General features: G+C 43.7%; 1 protein-coding gene across 3 annotated transcripts in view; it reads right to left on the reverse strand.

The window, feature by feature from the left end:
* The window catches only part of PDE4C (phosphodiesterase 4C), a 707,892-nt gene that overhangs the window by 207,297 nt on the left and 479,631 nt on the right, over window positions 1–20,964 (reverse strand). The window contains exon 1 of one of the 3 annotated variants that reach the window (XM_033954585.1): window positions 5,976–6,689. The exons of the other annotated variants lie outside the window; for them this stretch is intronic. Within the exon in view, the coding sequence (XP_033810476.1) occupies window positions 5,976–6,082 (107 nt within the window). The 5' untranslated portion in view covers window positions 6,083–6,689. Of the gene's footprint in view, window positions 1–5,975; window positions 6,690–20,964 lie in introns of those variants that run through there. 3 annotated transcript variants of the gene reach the window in all.

Genomic DNA, 20,964 nt, shown 5'->3' on the forward strand with positions numbered 1-20,964 from the left:
ATCAGCCAGGCTTATGACGCAGCAAGAGAGAAGGGATGTCCTGGATTTAGCAGTGGAGGAACAGAGCACAGACAAAAAGAGACTTGTCTGATGATCATTGTTCCCATGGAGGAGTTGAAGGAAAAATAAGGGAGAAGAGATATTGAGGAGCTACAGAGTGAAAGCACTTGTAGATCAATAAGAGGAGTTTTGAATTGTATGTGGAGACGGAGAGGGAGCCAATCAAGTGACTTTGGGGGGGGGGGGGCGATGTGAGCATAATATAAGTTATGCAGCAGCATTTTGAATGGATTGAAAGGGGAAAAAGATGGTTTAATGGGAGACCAGGGAGAAGCAGGTTGCAGTAGTCTAGGCGAGAGGTGATAAGGGTGTGGGTAAGGGTTTTGGTGGTGTGCTCAGAGAGGAAGGCTCAGATTTTTAACAATATTATGGAGAAAGAAGTGGCAGGTTTTGGTGGTTTGGCGGATTTGTGCAGAGGAGAGGGAGGAGTCAAAGATAACCCCAAGGTTGCAGGCTGACGAGATAGGGAAGATGATAGTATGGAGGGGAGGAGAGGTAGGTTTGGGTGGAAGGATAAGTAGCTCAATCTTGGCCATGTTCAGTTTTAAGTGGTGGTTGGACATCCAGGCAGCAATGTCAGGTAAGCCGGCTGAGACCCGGGCTTGGAGTCCTGCAGAGATTCCTGATGCAGAGAGGTAGATTCAGGAGTTGTCGGCATAGAGGTGATATTGAAAGCCATGAGAGGAGATCAAAGCACCAAGGGAATGGGTATAGATGGAGAAAAGAAGAGGTGCCAAGACGGAGCCCTGTGAAATCCCAACTGATAGCAGGATAGCAGTGAAGGAGGATCCACCACTGCACACAATAGAGGTGCAATGTGAGAGATAAGGTGCAGCTTTCCATATACAGAAGAGAGTTAGATCGTGAGCTAAGGAAGGGTTTCAGAATAAAAGGGGAGTGTTCAGAAAGATGGGATTGGACCTGTGAACTGGCTGTAGGTGTCAGCCAATATCAATGCTGGCAGCTAGAGAATGACATGGGGACACATTTTTCCCCCTCCCTATCCTTGCCCCATTCCTGTAAGCTCTGCCTTAACCACACAAGTCTCAAACACTTATGATTTTAAAGTGTTTGAGGCTTGTGCAGATGAGGATAGAGCATGCAGGAATGGGGCAGGGGCAGGAAAAGAACTTTCCAGGATGGGACGGGAAAATGAGTTCCCGCAGGGACAGGGAAAAATTTGCCTCCATGTCATTCTCTACTGGCAGCTACATGGCTGAGTGGTGAAAGAAAAGAGCAAAATCTGGCTGTTTAGTTATGCGGGCAATGGCACTGAATATTACCAGCACCCGCATAATTCCTGGCTCTTCCCTGACTCTTCCTCTGGACTGCCTCTCCATTCATCAGTTTTAAAATGGATGATTAGTACTGATATTCAGCAGCACTGCCTGGTTAAGTGCCGTGAATATTAGTAGCCAGCCTTTCCTGCCTGGTTAAACCCTTTTGAATATCAGGCCCATAGACTAAATACAAGATAAAGCCTGCCTCAATCCCTTCCCTATCCACTTTCCTTACAACTTGCAATACTGCAGACCAGTGGTGTAGTGCTTGGGGGCCTGGGCCCCCTCAATTTGGGTTCAGATTCTTCCAAAATTGAAGCACTGTCTTCTGCTTCAGCTGACAGGGCTCCCGAAGCCTTGCCAATTGAAGTCTTCCTCCACCGTAGCCTGCCATATTTCCTGGGCTGCTGCCTCCATACCAGCATTCCACCCTGACCATGCTTGGTTTTTGTGAAACTAAGCATATGCAAGGGAGGCCCATCACTCCTTATTATATGCACGAATACAGGATGAACGGGGCGGTACTTGGAGAAACCCCCCAGGAAAGAGACTTGGGAGTACTGGTCGACAAGACAATGAAGCCGTCTGTGCAATGTGCGGCGGCAGCAAAAAAGGCAAACAGAATGCTGGGAATGATTAAAAAGGGGATCATAAACAGGTTGGGGAGGGTTGTCATGCTGCTGTACCGGGCCACGGTGCACCCTCATCTGGAGTACTGCGTCCAGCACTGGTCACCATACATGAAGGAGGACACGGTACTACTTGAAAGGGGTCCAGAGAAGAGCGAGTAAAATGGTAAAGGGGCTGGAGGAGTTGCCGTACAGTGAGAGATTAGAGAAACTGGGCCTCTTCTCCCTTGAAAAGAGAAGACTGAGAGGGGACATGATAGAAACATTCAAGATACTGAAGGGAATAGACTTAGTAGATAAAGACAGGTTGTTCACTCTCTCCAAGGTAGAGAGGTGCAATGCATAGAAAGAAATGACTGCCTATAACGTTGAAAGGGGATAGATTCCGTACAAATGTGAGGAAGTTCTTCTTCACCCAGAGAGTGGTGGAAAACTGGAACGCTCTTCCGGAGGCTGTTATAGGGGAAAACACCCTCCAGGGATTTAAGACAAAGTCGGATGGGTTCCTGTTGAACCAGTACGTAAGCAGGTAGGGCTAGTCTTTGACCTGGGGGTCACTGCGGGAGTAGACTGCTGGGCACGATGGACCACTGGTCTGACCCAGCAGCGGCAAATTCTTATGTTCTTAGCTGCTGCTATTAATCCTTTCTATAGCTCAAATAGATTTATACCACACAAAGAAAAGTCCCTGTTCAGTGGAGCTTACATTAAGAGCTGCTTCTAAGCATTGCAACTGAAGTTTTCCTCCTCACTTGAGATAGATTATAAAGAAGCTAAGTACTGGAGAAAGTCTGAGGTGGGGGAGGGCGCTCTGCTGGACTTAGAATGCTGGTTTTCAGCCCAGTCTTCAGGACGACTTAATCTGGTTTGTTTACTGAGGACTTAATAAGAGAGGCCAGTGATCAAAGCCATGATGCACAGATGGGCCCACAATGCAACAGTAATGCAAAAAACTAAATCTGTGACACGTGAAACAAATTATATTTATATTTTATGTGCTGTTGATTCACACCATTAAACAGGAAGCGGAGGGAGGAACGTGTCTTGACATATGCAGCAAGCGTAGCTCGTGTGCGCATGCCCAGGCAAAAAACAGAAGCGTCAGCACACATTGGCGCTTTTTCTTCAGTGTCTAAATATGAGCCTCAGAAATATCACTAGCACATGGGATTTTTGCGAGGCTCATGTGGGTTTTGCTCTGACACTCGCTCATGTTTGTTCCTTCCCGTGTGCCTTTACATAAGAACCTAAGAATTGCCGCTGCTGGGTCAGACCAGTGGTCCATCATGCCCAGCAGTCCGCTCATGCGGCGACCCTCTGGTCAAAGACCAGCACCCTAACCAAGACTAGCCCTACCAGCGCACGTTCTTGTTCAGCAGGAACTTGTCTAACTTTGTCTTGAATCCCTGGAGGGTGTTTTCCCCTATAACAGCCTCCGGAAGAGCGTTCCAGCTTTCTACCACTCTCTGGGTGAAGAAGAACTTCCTTACGTTTGTACAGAATCTATCCCCTTTCAACTTTAGAGAGTGCCCTCTCGTTCTCCCTACCTTGCAGGAGCTTCCTCCCACTTGTATATGAAAACAAAATCAGCAATTCAGTGTGAAACATTGACAATAAATCTTCTCCTTAAAAACCTTCCAGCTGGACCTGACCTGGTGAAAACATTTTCAGCGTTATAGGCGGTCATTTCTTTCTATGCATTGCACCTCTTCCCATCTGTGCATTGTGAAGGAATATTTACTGACCTTGTTAAAATCCATTTAAATAGATTTCAATGCAATTTGTGGTCACCTTTACTATTCATGTTAACAGTAGTGCTCGAGCCCTGTGACCATTCAGCATACAATAACAGGTGTGTAAATTTGGAATTAGCAGCATGTCAATGCTGGCGGTAGCTTTGAGCATTGGCCTCAAGGTGAATCAAGGTGTAGACAGCCAACAAGGTCCAAAAAAAATCAGAGCAGGCCTGGCTGAGCTGGATATAAAGGCCTGGCTGAAATCTAGAAACTGGTCCCAAAAGGCACGAGTACAGGCTGGGGCAAAGTTTCAAAAACCCAGTGGATGCAAATGCATCATCATCTCATGCATATTTTTCACCAGGGTCAGACTGAAAACCAAAATAGAGAATCACAATTTTAGAAGCTGGTTGACATGGAAAAAACACTCTTGTGTAATCCCCTCCTTCCCCCCAAAGACAGTCCCAGCCAGTGGCGTAGTAAAGGGGGGGGGGCAGGCCACTCTGGGCGCTGTCTTGGTGGGCATGCCGGCACCCCTCCTCCTCTCTGCCCCCCCCCCCCCGCTCCTTCCCCACCATGTGTGCACCTTCACTTCCCCCTCAACCCTACCTCTTATCTCTTCATTGGCGCGAGCAGCAACTCCAACCTGCTGCTCGCGCCAGCATCGGCTCTCCCTCGGATGTCACTTCCGGGTCCCATGCCTGGGGAGTGACGTCAGAGGGAGAGACGACGCTGATGTGAGCAGCAGGATGGAGTTGCTGCTTGCGCCAGCAAAGAGATAGAGGTATGGGGTTGGGAAGGGGTGCGCACAGGCAGCAGGTGGGGTGCAGAAGGAGCGGGGTGGGCAGAGGAGGGGCGCCACCGCCCCAGGAGCCTCTCACCCTCACTATACCACTGGTCCCAGTATTTAACCAAATATCGGTTTGACAAAATGCTTAATCAATGCATTCAGACCCCTTTTTATGAAGCCGCGTTAGGTGCTTTTAATCGCTGGTCGCAGTGATATTAGCTCTGATGCTCATAGGAATTCTATGAGCCAGTACGGTCGGCGATAAAAAAAAAGCCTAATGCAGCTTCATAAAAAGGGGGAGGGGGGTAAGTTAGTCCTATAAAAAAGGAATTACTTTATTTTCTTTATGTTTTTGTTTTATTTCTATGCATTACCTTGAAATTTTATTTCTATGTATTAGCTTGAAGTGGACTAACATAGCCACCACACCGTTTCACTCACAAAGGCGTACAAAATTACAAAACATTAACAGCTCTAATGCCTGAGGTTACTGTAATAAATAAAAATCATCTGCTGCTCGTCCACCCACTTGTAATCTTGCTGAAAAAAAACCTACTTTAATTCTAAATCCCCAGTTCCAGGAAGGCTAATACCCATGAACTTCCTGCCAGTGGAATACAAAGTTATGACATCTTAAAAAGGAAGCAGCAGCCTCTTGCTCCCCTCCTCCTATCCTGAAGAACTACTCCTGGCATGCCCATCATGCCCCACAAAAAAATGAGAAAATATCACCACCCTCCTATATACCCCCTTCTTTTCCAGCTATACTCAAAGTGGAAATCATCTTCTCCAGGCTCCCCATCTACTCCCACCTCTCCAATGTATATTTACCATCTGTCTTCACCATGCCAATATCACCATCCCCCCACACCACCCTCTCACTCCCAGTGCACATTTACCATCTGTTTCTGCACCATGTGGCTAACATCCTCCCCAGGGTCCCCATACACTCTCCATCTCCGCTTCTGCACCATGTCAGTGTCATGTCCCTCCCCAGAATCCCACTCTCACACTGCATATTTACCATCTGGGCACCTCCTTTCTCACTGCACACTTAAGGGCTAATTTTAAGAGGCGTTAAGGTACAGAAACAGTCTTTCAGAAAACTGTCCTTCCAATGTGTCGTGTAAACATATGCCCCTACAGCCTGTAAGCGCATAAGTTCACCCAAACTGAGTGAAGGTATTTCTGGGCATGGGGTGAGGCAGAAGAGGAACATCTGCTTACATGAACCCTTTATAAAACATATGGCACATGTGTATGATATAAGATGGGAAATTTTTGTATACTAAACCAACGCAAATGTGTGCAGGTACTTTTCATAGGATCATTTTCAAAGCAAACATATATATGGTTTCCCTTTTAAAACTGGCATAACTTATATGCATATATTAAACTATAAACTATTAAATTAGATGACCTTTTGTAAAATCATCTAGTAGTAGTCTGCTTTTAACCACCTTCCCCACTGCAAATTTACCGTCTGTGCTTCTGCACGATGTCAATTGGCCGGTTGATGGCTCGTGGAGACCCATACACATTCCCGTTGCACACCTGTAGCGTCAGGAAGCCACCAGGTAAACTCATCTTTCCTCTGGTGCTTGTAATGTTCAAATTTTCAGACACCCCCAATCATCTTTTTTGGTATGAAAAAATGCAAAATATACATAATACCACCCAAAAAAATAAAGTAATTCTGCACAAAAATCCTCTTCCTTTTGGAAATACGTATAATGTATGTATGGAGGTACGGAGAGCATAGGTCCCATTCCCTGAAGTATTTGGTAAGTACGACACACCACATGGTGGGTGATAAATGTGTCCTTTCCTACCCCCCAACAAACTTCCTAGGAACTGTTTCTCATTTCACATCTTCCCACCTTCTCCTGGCTTCAGATTCTCTTCTTTCAGTAAAGAATTTTCCTTAAGACGACATTCTTTTGCCTTGCAGTGGCTGGTAGCAGAATTAGGAAGAGTTCGAGGAGGTTGCTTTTAGTCTTTCATCTTGTGCCCTCCAAGTCTTAGTGAGGGCTGGGGATATAAGACATTTAGGCTTTCTGCATTACCTCGCATGATCTGTTATATCCTCCGGTTCTGCTTCCTCTCTTCCTTTCTGTATTTTGCCTGATTTCTTTAATGCAGCATAGAAAAAGTTCCTGCAGGCAGCTGGGGCTTCCTTCTGCCCTCTCTGACAGCCAAAATCAAACACCAAAAAAGACTGAAAGTTCCCATTCACCAGAAGACACTGGCCAAGCCCAAGTCCTTCTGCCAATCTGGCTGCTGATGTCACTGCACTGTAGAGGGTGGAGCCAGAAATCATATTCCGTTCCCTGCAAATATATTTCTCACCCCCAAACCCACAGAACGTTATTTTTCTTTTTAACTCCTTGTGATCCAAGATTCATATGCTTTCTCAAAGAGAAAATAATTATTTAAAGAATCGCTCTCTTCAGATTCAAGCCTTGAAAGTCTTCTTAAACACAGAGGGAGAAGCTCTTTCATTCCAGTTAGCATCCACAAGGAGGCAACAGCAGCCCACCCAAGGTGAAGAAGAAAGCCACAGCAGCCTGGGACAAAAGCCCACTGTGCACTCCAAAAGCCATCACAGCCACACAGAATAAAAACAACAGACTACCGGGGAGCAAAGCCAAAAGCAACAGCAGCAAACCTTATAAATTCTGACCTATTTGTACCCTCCCTCAAACCTTCTGTGGCAATACTGGTGAGCAGTTTGGTACAGGGACTGCAGATCAGAGCTAGGTGCTTGAGGAGTCAGCTGTGGATCCCTCTTAAGTCGCCACTGTCAGTAAAATACTTGATACTTTGTGCTGAAATTAAAAACTGTAAGCTCTCTGGGATAGGGTCTCAGCAACAAGCTAGAAATTTTCCCAAGTTCTATCAACAGATGAACATCTGGAGATATATAGCACCTGGCACTTCAGCTGCAGACACACACACACTGGCTGGCGCCCTGGTAATTAGGGAGGGGAGAGTGTTCATTTCTGTCTTGTGGAGATATACTCTCTTGCTCAGTTTTTAAACTTTCTTCACCTCTCTCTTCCTCCCTCCTCCAGTCCGATAGAATTATCCTGTACAGCACAGCATGCTCTGTCTATAGAGATGACATGCCATAAATAGACAGCCTTACTCTGTATATGGAAAATCCCAGGTCCTCTGTCCTGGAGCTAGTCCATTGTGATGCTGAGGTAAGAGACATTTTAAATGGAACACTTGCCTTCTTGATTGTATTGTTAAAAGGCTGGTGAATGCCATGTTGGGCACATTTCCCCAGGGTGTATCCAAAGTCAGAGGGAAGGTAGGAGGATTAGTGCTGTTCCTTGCATGGAGAGGAAAGAGGCATTCGGCATTCAGTAACTGCAGAGATCACAATATGTTTTATTACTCCATATAGAAAAGTGCAGGGAAAGACAAATGCAAACCCGAGATAATTTTAAACTAAAACTTAGTTTTATAGACCGAGTCATCAACCAAGAGGAGCTCGACTCAGTTTACAATAATGTAAAACATAATACATAAATTTGTCAAGAAAAAGTAGACTAAAATAGTTCATTTCCAAAATGTTTAGCAAACAAAAAAGTTTTCAGAACTTTCCGGAATAAAGCAAAAGAACCTAAACTTTGTAATGTAAGCAGTAAAGCAGGGGTATCCAACCTTTTGGCTTCACTGGGCCGCATCAGTCGAAAAAAATGTTTCTGGGGCCGCACAAATGTGCAAACGCTGCAGCAAGACACAGGAGGGAGTCGGCAAGACGGTAAACACTCGGGGGCAGAAGAGGAAAACACTGCATCGCCCTCGACCAGGGCTGCACAAAATACTTTACGGGGCCGTATGCGGCCCTTGGGCCGCAGGTTGGACATCCCTGCAGTAAAGCATTCCAGAATTCGGTTAATTTAAAAGCAAAAGAATAACTAAGTCTCTTAAAGGTTCTGCTTTTACTACCGAGGCTGAATTATTCCTGCCAATGCTGGCTCTTTAAAAAACACTCACAGAGCATCTTTCAGGCCATATGCTTAATCCGTGAGTTTGCATCTGGCTGTCCCTACAGCAAGATGACAGCTAACCTCTCTCTGATAGGATATAACTTTGATTGGGGATTCCCTCGCCCCTCCTTGCGATACACTATTGGTAACATCCCTTTTCTCAAAACGATCTACATTTACCACTACCCTCTGTCTACTATTACTATTAATTATTTCTATAATGCTACCAGACGCACGCAGCGCTGCACAGAGTTGTCTTCCACTTAACCAGTTCCTAACCTAGTCTGTCACTTTTGGGTCCAAACCGAGCGCACTCAGCTTATTTATTAGATGTGCGTGTGGAACAGTGTCAAAAGCTTTGCTAAAATCTAAATACACCACATCTAGTGCTCTCCCTCTATCCAATTCTCTGGTCACCCAGTCAAAGATTTGTCTCACAAGACTTGCCTGTAGTGAATCCATGGATCCACTGGATTTCAGAAACATCATTCAAACTCTTACTTACCCATCTATAAATGCTAGGAGTAGGCAAATCAAATAAATTTCAAGGAAAGAATTAACATGATCAAAGCTTCCTGACAATTTGAAATAAAAATGTAAACAAAACTAAGTGGAAGTTGTTTCAACTATCTTCACATCCAGGAAGGTTTTCAGCTGCTCTGGAGTTAACCCCCCTCCCCCCCCCCCACACACACATACATACATATTTGACACCCAAATAATAAACGAAACATTTGCAAGGATAGCTAAGTAATAAAGTAGCTCCTAATTCTCTGGTTTGCTGTCTTTAAAGCTAAAAATGATTTCCATCTTTCATGTGTTACTCTTGAAAAGTCTGGGGGAACCCAGACTTTCTGTCCACAAAAATAATTCTTGAGAGTGACGAAAATATACCTGGAGGACAGAATTAAGATCTTGCTCAAACATAAATGAGACTAATAAAGTTGCTCTTTCTGTAACTTTCACCATCAAATTCTCTAATAGTTCAATCAAATTATTTAAATCCAGTCCTGGTTCTTGACCTGCTCACTAGGAATAACACCAGGGGGTCTTCCACTTGGAAATGGGTTAGGAATTTTGATTTTTTTTTTTTTTGCTTTATGCCTATGAGCTTGACTTTCAGTTACTTCTACCTATTGATGCAGTTGGTGTTCCATGACAAGATATAAGAGCCGATATTCAAAAGGGTTCGACTGGGCATGGGAGGCTCCTCGGTTAAACCCAGCTGAGCTGGTCATTCCCACATATGCAGCAGCACTTAACGGGAGCCACTGAATATTCCCCTGACTGTCAAAGCACTAACCAGTTAGATTAGGGGTGGTCCAGGGGCTGACTGTGGGTGAAGAAAACTAGTTAAGTGAGAGGATAAAACCTTAACTTTATCCACCAGACTAACTGCACACTGGTCTGAATATTGGCTGGCATACAGTTAAGCTTCTAGGTTGCCACACTAAGTTGGATATTCAATGCCGGAGGCCAGACATGCCCCAGCATTGAATATCTGGGGTTAACTCAGCCCACAGCTGTGAGCAACTTGCAAATCCACTTACCACCACAGGATATTGACCCTTGGTTGTATGAATAGTGTAGGATGTTGGTATACCTTGAGGAGATTAGTATGGAATGCCATTAAATCAACAGCATTATGTTTTGGGGATGCAAATTGGTAGAGCCTGTATATTCAGATGAAAGCAAGTGATACAATGCTACATCACTTGTCTTCTCTTAAAGTTCTGAGAGTGACTTTGGAAGAGGATGGGATCAGTTAAGAACAGGTTGCTCAAGTTATACCTCAGGTATTTACTTTATTAATTTCCAATAAAACACGTTGCAACAATATCTACAGACAACAAAATGAAGCAGGAAGTTCCAGATGCTTTTGAACATCAGCATTACATATAGGCATAAGCCTGTAACTATCTAACCCTATCCTACCTTCAGGTATATTTTAACTTGAAGCTGGTAAAAAGTTATGGCCTTATTGAAACCCAACTTATTTAGGACAGGAGCTCAAGGCAGCCATTTCCTATGAGCGATCTGCACGGGGCAGAAGTGTAGGAAGATCGCTCCTGCCTTGAAAACCCGCTAGACCACCAGGTAAGGCTTAAGGGGGGGGAGGGGCTTACAGGGCTTAAAATAGCTGGGGGGAAGCGGAGGTTAGGGGCAGAACTGGCCTGAATATTATTCGCAGTTTTTTAATATTTGCAGGCCGGCTCTGCCCCTAACCCCCATGGATACGCAGGGAGAACTGTACATCGAGTTACAATAATCCAACCTTGACATTGATTGAACCAATACTGAGAAGTGTTGCCGATGAAAGAGTGCTCTCACTCTTCTCAGAACATGGAGGCTGAAAAAACACTTTTTTACAAGCGAACTTAATTGTTCCTTGAATGTAAGTGATGAATTGATGGCAATACCCAATATCAATGAGGAAAACTCAATTTTCAAAGATTCTCCTCAATCTAAGATCACAAGCCATAAAAGCTTAGTTTGGCAGCATTTAATTTCATCTGGGCCATCGTCGCCCAGGACTGAAATTTGGCAATACAATAGTTAATATTGGGTATCAGATCATTGAGCTGTGGGTCGACCCTGGACAGTAAAGACAGTGCACGGCCTTTACTTTCTATTACATTGCTTTCCTATAAGGGAACAATGGGCTTGATATTCAGACCACAGCAGTTAGCCAGGCTGACTTCTGCGGTTGATGCTGAGCCTGGCTATTCAATGCTGGGCTATTCTCAGAGATCAGCACTGAAAATCCAGTCTATTTTTGGCTGCTAAAATCTTAAGCCAGCCATGTTGATATTCCAGTGTTGTCCGGCTACGTTTATAGCAGCCAAAGAGACCAGCTATTTAAACGACCCGATTTTGCTGCTCGACTTTGCCAACCAGCATCTCAATTTCATGGATAGCCGGCTAAGTCGCAAGATAAAGCCGGCTATCCATTAGCTGCTAATATTCAGCGGCTATCTTGCGCTGAATATTAGTGTTTAGGAGGTTATGTGCTATTTAGCTGGCCTCTTCTGCTGCTGCTGGAAGGAGAAGCTATTGCTGGTGCTGATGTGGATGGGGTTGAGTGAATTTGCAGGCAGGGCTGGGAAGAGTTGTGTGGGACTGGGTAGAGTTATGAGCGGCCCTAAAACCCTCACTTAGGAGGTTGGCCCTCTTAGCAGCTCTGGAAGAGCCCCAGTAGAGTCCAGTAATGTAAATACCTTGGAATGTCCCATGGGGTGGGGGAAGGAGGGGAGTGGATGGAGTAGAGGGTAGCTTAAAGAAAACAAATAACCTGATGGAAAAACCTTTTTTGGCCAGCACTACCTAGTCATTTCTCTGCTGCTTGAGCCTTTTAACTTGTGTGTCCTAAAGTAATATGAAATGTCAGCTTTTTGTGTTACAAACACTCCTAGGAAGGAGGGTGAGGGAAGGGAAAAGAGAGCACCACACTATCACTCATTCCCTCCACTATCCCTAGCAGCAGTACGTTTTCAGGGCCTCTCCAACTCTGAAGAGCAACACAAGGGCACAGATTCACCCAGAAGCTGTAGGAAGCATCAAATAAGGAAATTCAAATTAAGGTTCCCCACATAAGGGCCCATAGAGCAGGGTGGTGGGATCCACCTCAGAAGATAAAGAAGTGCCTATAAGTAGCCCCTCCCTCCTGCTCAGTCTGTAGCAGCTAATTGAGTGGAATTTATTTCCCACTAGGGAGGGAATTCATCAAGGTTATGGCTTTAGTGAGCATGCGCTACATGATAAAAGTCCATTCTATACCTATGTGCTTTTGGCATTTAGCAAGTGCTAATTTTCTTAATGTACGTTAAGGTGTGCAAAGGCTATAACACTGCTTGATGTCATTAAGGATTATTTTTCCTCCCCTTTTCCAATCACTCAAATTTTGGAAACCACAGTGCAATTCCTCAGTATTCTCAGCACAGCTCTGGTAGAGAAAGACAGGGGGACAAATTTCCCCCGTCCCCGTCGGATCTCTTTATTCCCGTTCTGTCCCTGTCCCATTCCTGCAAGCTCTGTCCTCATCTACACAAGCCTCACACACTTTGAAATCATAAGTGCTCAAGGCTTGTGCGGTTAAGGCAGAGCTTGCAGGAATGGGGCAGGGACAGGGACAGAACTCGCAAGGATGGACTGAGGATACTGAGATCCCAAGGAGACGGGGACAATTTTTTCCCCTTGTTATTCTCTACTTTGAAGCTTACTGGAGTGTGCTGGGGTGGGAGTCTAATATCAGATCCAATTCCGGATCCACAGTGCCAAAGGTGACGAGCCCTTCTATATGGCTCAGAGATAACTCAGCTCTTTAACTGCCATCTACCTAATTAAGGGTTGTAAAGCCCAATCGATTGCAGTCTAAAACCAATATCTGAGAGCTAAAAATAGTAACCACACACAGCCAATCTGTTACCCAGTGACAGATGATTACTTCATTGTAAGACTGGACAGCGTGTTTTTCATGGTATCTGTACAGCGGAATATGAGCTCTTTATGCTATCACTGGTACTGCTCAGTGTGTTCTACTATGTCCCTGCTACAGAATAGAGATGAGTGAATTACTCACTGCAGGCACCAGTCTGTACATTTCCCACAGAGTCTGTACAATAGGATAGAATATAGGATTATTTTGTAATTATTTTACATTAACAGGAAAATAAACTGAGTTTCTATTTCTCAGCCAATCAGAGAATTGCTTTGTATTTTTTTTTAAAGCATACTAAAGCACTCAGTCCAATTTAGGGGTTCTCAACCCAGGCCTTGAGACACATCTAGCCTGTCAGGTTCAAGGACACATCCAGCCAGTTCAGGAAACCAATGAGCATGCATAGAATGGAGGAAACCACAGTTACATAAATGGTCTGGATATTATGCTGTTAGTTCTACCGTATGCAATATTAGAAAGGACGCCTCAGCCCCACCACTCCACCGCAAAAAGAAGTTTAAATCGCGGGAAGCATAGTGTGGTGCTTTATCCTTGTCGCTGCCCTGTATATGGAAAAATTTGAGGAAGCCTGGGTTTACCCGTCTGTATGGCACCCCAATATTTTATTCTGGGGCAGATTTCTGGATGATATTTTTTTCATCTGGGACAACACGAGACAAGAATTGGAAGTGTTTTATCAATATCTGAATTCTGTTGACACTAATATTAAATTTACCATGGTATGCCATCAAACTATGATAGATTTTTTAGATATTTCTGTCCAGGTTCAGGAGGGTTCCATTTCTACATCACTTTACAGAAAGCCAGTGACTAGAAATACCACACTGCATTACAACAGTTTTCACTCTTATAAACTCAGGTACAATTTACCCATTGGACAATTCTTGCGGATTCGCAGGATTTGTTCCTCGGTTACCCAATATAAAGTGGAAGCTAAAAAATTGGGGGATAGATTGAGGTCTAGGGGTTATCCTGAAGGTTCAATTAGACAGGCGTATATAAGGGGAAAATTTGCACAGAGGAATCTTCTTTTGCAAGAACCGAGAGACACTCCCCAGGATGACTATGGCCAATTGACTTGTGTGTTGCCTTTTTCCAGGGCGACTTCAGCCCTGGTAGGCATGCTCAGGAAATATTGGTATATTGTTCGGAGTCATAAATCTTTGGAACACTTTCCTTTAGTTGCTTATTCTCGGGGGAGATCACTGGGGCAACGTTGTAATTTCCAAAGATATGGGACGAGACAGAGAATGACGGGTGGACACCACGGTAGCTGTGGAAAATGCCAGTGGTGTCCACTCACCATCCAGGGTGACAACTGGCCGGTTCCAGGGAGAGATCTAATTTTAAGATCCAGAATGGATACTGATTGCAACTCACAGGGGGTTGTATATGCAATAATTTGCCCCTGCGACCTTATATACATCGGTCGTACGAACCGTAAGATTAAGTTACGCCTCAATGAACACAAGTCCCGCATAATAAATGGGGTAGCCCAGGCTCCCTTAGTGGAACACTGGACTAAGTATAAACATTCTGTGGAAGAATTGAGATGGCGGATTATTTACAAGACCACTGGTGTTGAGGGGGGAGGGAGATCTGAGACAACTTAATGAGGAGGAGCAAAGATACATTTTTAAGATGGATACAGTGGAACCCCGCGGGTTAAACAGCATGATTGAGTGGAGTTCTCTGATGTGAATAGATTCTCGAGTTTGGCCAATGAGCTGCAGGGGAGCGGGAACTAAAATGGGGGTAAGTAGTATTTAAATTGAGGTCCGAGGACGCCGGCGCCATCTTTTGCTCATTAAACTTTTGGAGTCGGATGACGGCGGCGACCTCGGTAAGCTGGAGCATATTACACTGGTTTTTAATGTTGCAACTTTTGAGTAGGGAGGGGGCTGCTCACAATTGTATGTTACGGCTCCGTTTCTATATTTTCCAGGGAGACCCTTGAGAAAGCACGATTTATGTGCGAAACATGTCGGGTCTGGCTCCCCAGGTTTGGCTGAGATAAGTATCATTCAAATTTTGGATTACTATTAACAAATGCAACAGAATAACGAAGTACTTGTAGAAAATTTGAAAAAAACATAAAAACAAAGTAATAACACTAAAATCGGAAAAGACAGCCAATGATGAAGCACCACACTATGCTTCCCGCGATTTAAACTTCTTTTTGCGGTGGAGTGGTGGGGCTGAGGCGTCCTTTCTAATATTGCATACGGTAGAACTAACAGCATAATATCCAGACCATTTATGTAACTGTGGTTTCATTGATATTTGTAAGGCTGGATTAATACTAATACGACAAGTGGCCACTGTAGTAGTTTTTTTAGAATGGAGGAAAGGCATGCAAATTTATCTCAAGCATAATGGAGCTTATGCGCTTTCAGTCTTAATGAAATATACAGTTCTTATACATCTATGGGAAAGAGAGCAGAGGGAAGGGGAGCATATAGGAGTAGAAGGTTCTAGGAGGGGCATTTTAAACAAAACTGGTGGCATCTCATATTTGAGGTTTTCAACAACAAAGAATTGGACATATTGTGAAAAAAAACCAAACAAACCAAACTAAACATTTTAAAAATAAGTTAGCTAAACACATAAATTACCAATGGCCGACTGCTCTCTCTTATCTGTAATATCCTCAATTTATCGCTTTCCACAACAACCATTCCTGCTGTCTTCAAACATGCCATAGTTATGCCTCTCCTCAAAAAACCTTCACTGGACCCTGCCTGCTCCTCAACTATTCCCCCATCAACTTCCTCCCCTTCTTATCTAAGCTACTTGAATGTTCTGTTCACCACAGCTATTCTTGACCCACTCCAATCAGATTTTTGCCCTTGCACTCCATGGAAACAGGCCTTGCTAAAGCTCCAAAGACCTCTTCCTGGACAAATCCAAATACGTCTGTTCTGTCCTGATCCTGTCTTGCCCTTGATACGCTGTCCTCACTTGGATTACAGGGCCCTGTTCATTCTTGGTTCTCTTATCTCTCACATCACACCTTTAATGTGTGCAATGGTAGATCCTCCTTCACTGCTGTCCCACCATCAGTCAGGGTTCCACAGGGTTCTGGTCTTGGGACCTCTTCTTTTCTCCATCTATACCCATTCCCTTGGTGCTTTGATCTCCTCCCATGTTTTTCAATACCTATGCTGATAACCCAAAATCTACCTCTTTGCAACAGAAATCTCTGCAGGAATTCAAGCTCAGGTCTCAACCTGCTTGTCTGACATTGCTGCCTGGATGTCCAGCCACCACATAAAACTGAACATGGCTAAGACTGAGCTACTCATCCTTCTACCTAAACCTACCTTTTCTCTCCCCATATTCTCTGTCTCAGTGGATAACACTATCATCCTTCTTGTCTCGTCAGCTCTCAACCTTGGGGTCATTTTTGACTCCTCTCTCCTTCTCTGCACAAATCCACCAAACCGCAAAAACCTGCCAATTTTTTCTCCATAATATTGCCAAAATCCAAACCTTCCTCTCTGAGCACACCACCAAAACTCTTATCCACACCCTTATTACCTCTTGCCTACACTACTGCAATCTTGCTTCTCACTGGTCTCCCATTAAACCATCTCTCTCTCCTTCAATCCATTCAAAATGCTGCTGCACAACTTATATTCTGCCAGAGTCACTAAGCTCATATCACCCCTCCTCCCCTCTTCAATTTGCTTCATTGGCTTCCTATCTGTCTCCGCATACAGTTCAAACTCTCTTATTGACCTACAAGTGCATTCACACTGTAGCTCCTCAGTATCTCTCCTCCCTTTCCCTATACTCCTCCCCGGGAACTCCATTATCGTGACAGTCTTCGGAACAATGACAGATAATATAAGATCTCAAGTATCAAGGGGGAATAGAATTTTGATCTTAAGGTTTGACCTTTCCAGTGTGTTTGATCTGGTTAATCTTGTATTATTATTAAGTTTGTTAGATTATATTGGAATTATGGGGGAGGTTGTAACAGTTTCAGGGGTTCTTTTTGTCCAGATTATATACAGTTAGGATGCACTCAATGCTGTCAGGAAGTTGGCAACCAGTTTATGGGGTCCCTTAAGGATCACTACTTCAAACTAACTAGGGATAGGGACACAATCACCATTTACCTCAAAATGCGCCTTAAATAGAACATTCAAGGGTCTTATGGGACACTGCAAGGCCACCCACACATCACACATATACCCACAGTATGAAAAAAAAGGAGACACAGAAAAAAAGTGGAGAAAAATCCTCAGTTAAGCTTCATATGGCTAAAAAAAAAACCATCCACTTATGTGTCTTCACTATATCAAAAACAGTGGTGAAAAAATGAGGCACAGTAGCAGCCCCCCAAAATCTCACATACAAACATTGTATGAAAAAAAGATTGCAGTCCAGAAGCACAGTCAGAAATATTGCAACTTAAGCAAGGAAAAGAGAAAAACTTAGCTGTCCACGAAGAACCAGCTGTCTCCAATCAGGCTTACTTGCAAGCCCCACTACCCGGGCCTGGTAGATAAGCAGCCCACCCAACAGGGAAATTTCTGTAGTATATATTTGACTTTCCTAAGCCTTGAAACTTTTGTTGCACCTTCTAATGTGATTTATGTCTACTGATTGGGAGAATGTGCAGGGTTCTTGGAAAACCCGGCCAAGAATCTCCACACCCCATACCCTCCCCCCTCCCCCGGTAGCCTCCTTGTGACCATGGGCAGGTCATTTGGTATTTCATTGCTCCAGGTACAAAACTTAGATTGTGAGCCCACTAGGGACAGAGATAGTACCTGCATATAATGTGTACAGCGCTGCAAATGCCTAGTAATGCTACAGCAGGGGTAGGGAACTCCAGTCCTCGAGAGCCGTATTCCAGTCAGGTTTTCAGGATTTCCCCAATGAATATGCATTGAAAGCAGTGCATGCAAATAGATCTCATGCATATTCATTGGGGAAATCCTGAAAACCTGACTGGAATACGGCTCTCGAGGACCGGAGTTCCCTACCCCTGTGCTAAAGAAATGATTAATAATAGTAGTAGTAATAGGCACTTAATTTTCTTGTTGTTAGGTGCTATCAACTCATACTCCGGTATTAGCGACTTGATGAATTGCGGGATCTAAAAAGAAATAGATTTTGTGCTTGTCTGGAAAGGTCCTCCAGCATCATCCCCATGGTTGCTTTCAAATATGTTCAGCCATCTGGTTTTAGGTCGCTTTCTACGCCAGGGTCTTTCAATCTTCCCAAACATGATGTCCTTCTCTTTCTTCCGATCGTGTGACCAAAATAAGACAGACAGTCATAACTTCATCATTTGGGCTTCGAGTGACATTGCCAGTTTGATCTCTTCCAGAATCGATTTGTTAGTTCTTTTGGAGGTCCATGACCCGTCTACAATCCTTCTCCAGCACCAAAGCTCAAATAAGTCAATCTTCTTTCTGGCTTGTTTCATTAGTATCCAGCTTTCGCATCCTTAACTGACCACTGATCAAACATTTTCTTAAGGAACAAAAAAAGAGGAAGAAATTTTATGCTCCTTGTTTTGGGGTCCTTTTACCAAATTGCAATAAGTACCAGCGCGCGCTTACTTTAAGTTAAAAAGACTTACCTACCGCAGGATGTGCGCTAATGTCCCATGGTGAAATGGGCAATTTGTACATGCATACTGCACGCTATTTATTTAGAAATTTATATACCGCATAAAAACTATGCGGCTTACAAAATTACATGCATACATATTAAAAATACTAAAACGTGTTTCGACAGAACAAACACAATAAAACATTAACTAACAGTATCATTATTAAAACCTTTTTTCAAATTCATCCAACAAGATGGAAAGACAAAATCCCATAAAAACACTGACAGGACGGTAAGGCTGTTCAGCAGCAAATAGCATTAGCACATGAAGGCATTAACAAATAATTTTTCTTGGAAGGGGGTGTGTTGGGTGTGTGACATCGCTAATCAGTTCACGTGTGAGGCTTTGCTGTCCACTAATTGAGTAGTGAGGGGGCACTTACTGCCTACAAAATAGGTGATGGTAGGGGCTCGTGGTTAGATTTTTTAATGGCTGTGCACTAATGGCATAATGAGCACCTGACCATTAAGTCTGAAAATGTGAAAATCAGTCATTTCTGACTGTGACAAAAGTGGGCCTTATCACGTGGGAAAAACCTGCATAAGGTCTGCATTAAGGCCACTTATGCTGCTTTATTTATTTATTTAGTCAATTTTTTTTTAGTCCGTCCTCCCAGAGCAGCCCAGAACGGGTTACAATTTTACATGCATAGTGGAAGGATAGAAACAAAATTATAAATTCGCACATAGCAGATATACAGAACAACCGACTGAAAGGATGAACGACATCAGCGAGATAATTCCTCTGTACTGCGTGTAGGACTGAGGGGGATGAGCACAGTAGCAAGGCAGACGATAAGAATAGCAGCTAGAGATACAATACATTTGTTGCATAGGGCACAAACATTCAATGCAAAGGACAATTTTAAGGCACTTTTTGTGAAGGTACATGTAGCAGGAAGACAAGATCTTGTGTAGTTTGGATTTGGGTGCATGCAAATCAAGTGGGAGAGCACATACGGTGAGGTAGTATAATTTTGCTCGAGAGTTGTGTTTCTAATCTGGCCTTTTTCAAAATGAGCATTGGAGCATTTAGCACTCTGGGCCGTGGTAGAAACCTATACTGCGGCTTAGTAAAAGAGGGAGTTAATTAAAATTTGACTAAACTCCTAAATTTAGGAGTAAAAAAAGTGGGTGGCAACAGGGGTGGATTGATGGGGGGAGAATTAGAAGCTAAGCACAGATTTTCAGCATTAGAGTCATAATTAAGTTTATAAATTTAGTCAAATGAACAGCAGGCATAAATGCCATGCTATTAAATTAAGATGAATTCTCAGTTGAAAACTTTGGAGCCCTTTTACTAAGATGCAGTAAGCCCTAACAGACTGTGCTCAGGCATCAAGCAGTAGTTTGGGGATTAGGGTGTACTTTCTATGGTGCACTTTTTACAGAATCAAGGAGTACTTTGGGGTGTCTGATTGGATGCGACATTAACTATGAAAGATCAGGTGTTGACAGTGGTAAAATCTACATTTTTTCCCCCAAATATGATTATTGAGTGGATTAGCCTATGCTGTAAGGTTATGATTGTCGTGTGGTGGTTCAAACTATAGCAATTCAAATATTAGATTACTGTAATGCGCTTTATTTAGGCATTTTGTCATCATGGCACACAGCTTTGCAAGTTATTCAAAATGCGGTCGCATGTTTGATAGGCTCCAGAAGCGGGTTTGAACATGTTATACCAAGTTTGAGTAAACTTCATTAGTTGCCTATTAAATTTTGCATTGTCTTCAAGGTCTTGGTTCTGACTATTGAAGTTATTTACTATAACATCCCATGGCATTTGACACAATTGAAACTTTACCAACCTCCTAGATTATTAAGATCAGAGGGAATGTTTCTATTATCAACAGATTAATTAACAAAAGTACATTATGCTAATATGAGAGCATCTATAATATCAGTTGCAGGCGCATTATTAGGGAGTAACATTTTAGCCCGTTACATTAACGGGTGCTAGAATAGATGTGTAGACTTAGGCATTTCTTTCTTTCTCTACGTCTTTCTGTCTCTCTCCCTGCCCCCTGTCTGTCTGTCTTTTTTTCTTTCTTTCTTTCTGTCTCTCTCCCCCTGTCTTTTTTTCTTTCTGTCTTTCTTCCTGCCCCCGCCTGTCTGTCTTTCTTTCTGTCTCTCTCCCTGGCCCCCTTTCTGTCTTTCTTTCTTTCTGTCTCTCTCCCTGTCCAGCAGCATCCATTCCCTGCTCCACCTGTCCAGGAGTAGCCCTTCTCCCTTACTTTTACTTCCCTCCTTGTCCAGCAGCACCCCTTCCCTGCTCTTATCTAATAAATCTCCCGTGTTTTGTGAAGCAGCTCTGCCAGGACCCGCCGCAGGCTCCTTGTAGTGATAGGGAAACCGCCACAGGCTCCTTATTCAGC

The sequence above is a fragment of the Geotrypetes seraphini genome, chromosome 8, assembly GCF_902459505.1.
Source record: "Geotrypetes seraphini chromosome 8, aGeoSer1.1, whole genome shotgun sequence".
Lineage (NCBI taxonomy): Eukaryota > Metazoa > Chordata > Amphibia > Gymnophiona > Dermophiidae > Geotrypetes > Geotrypetes seraphini.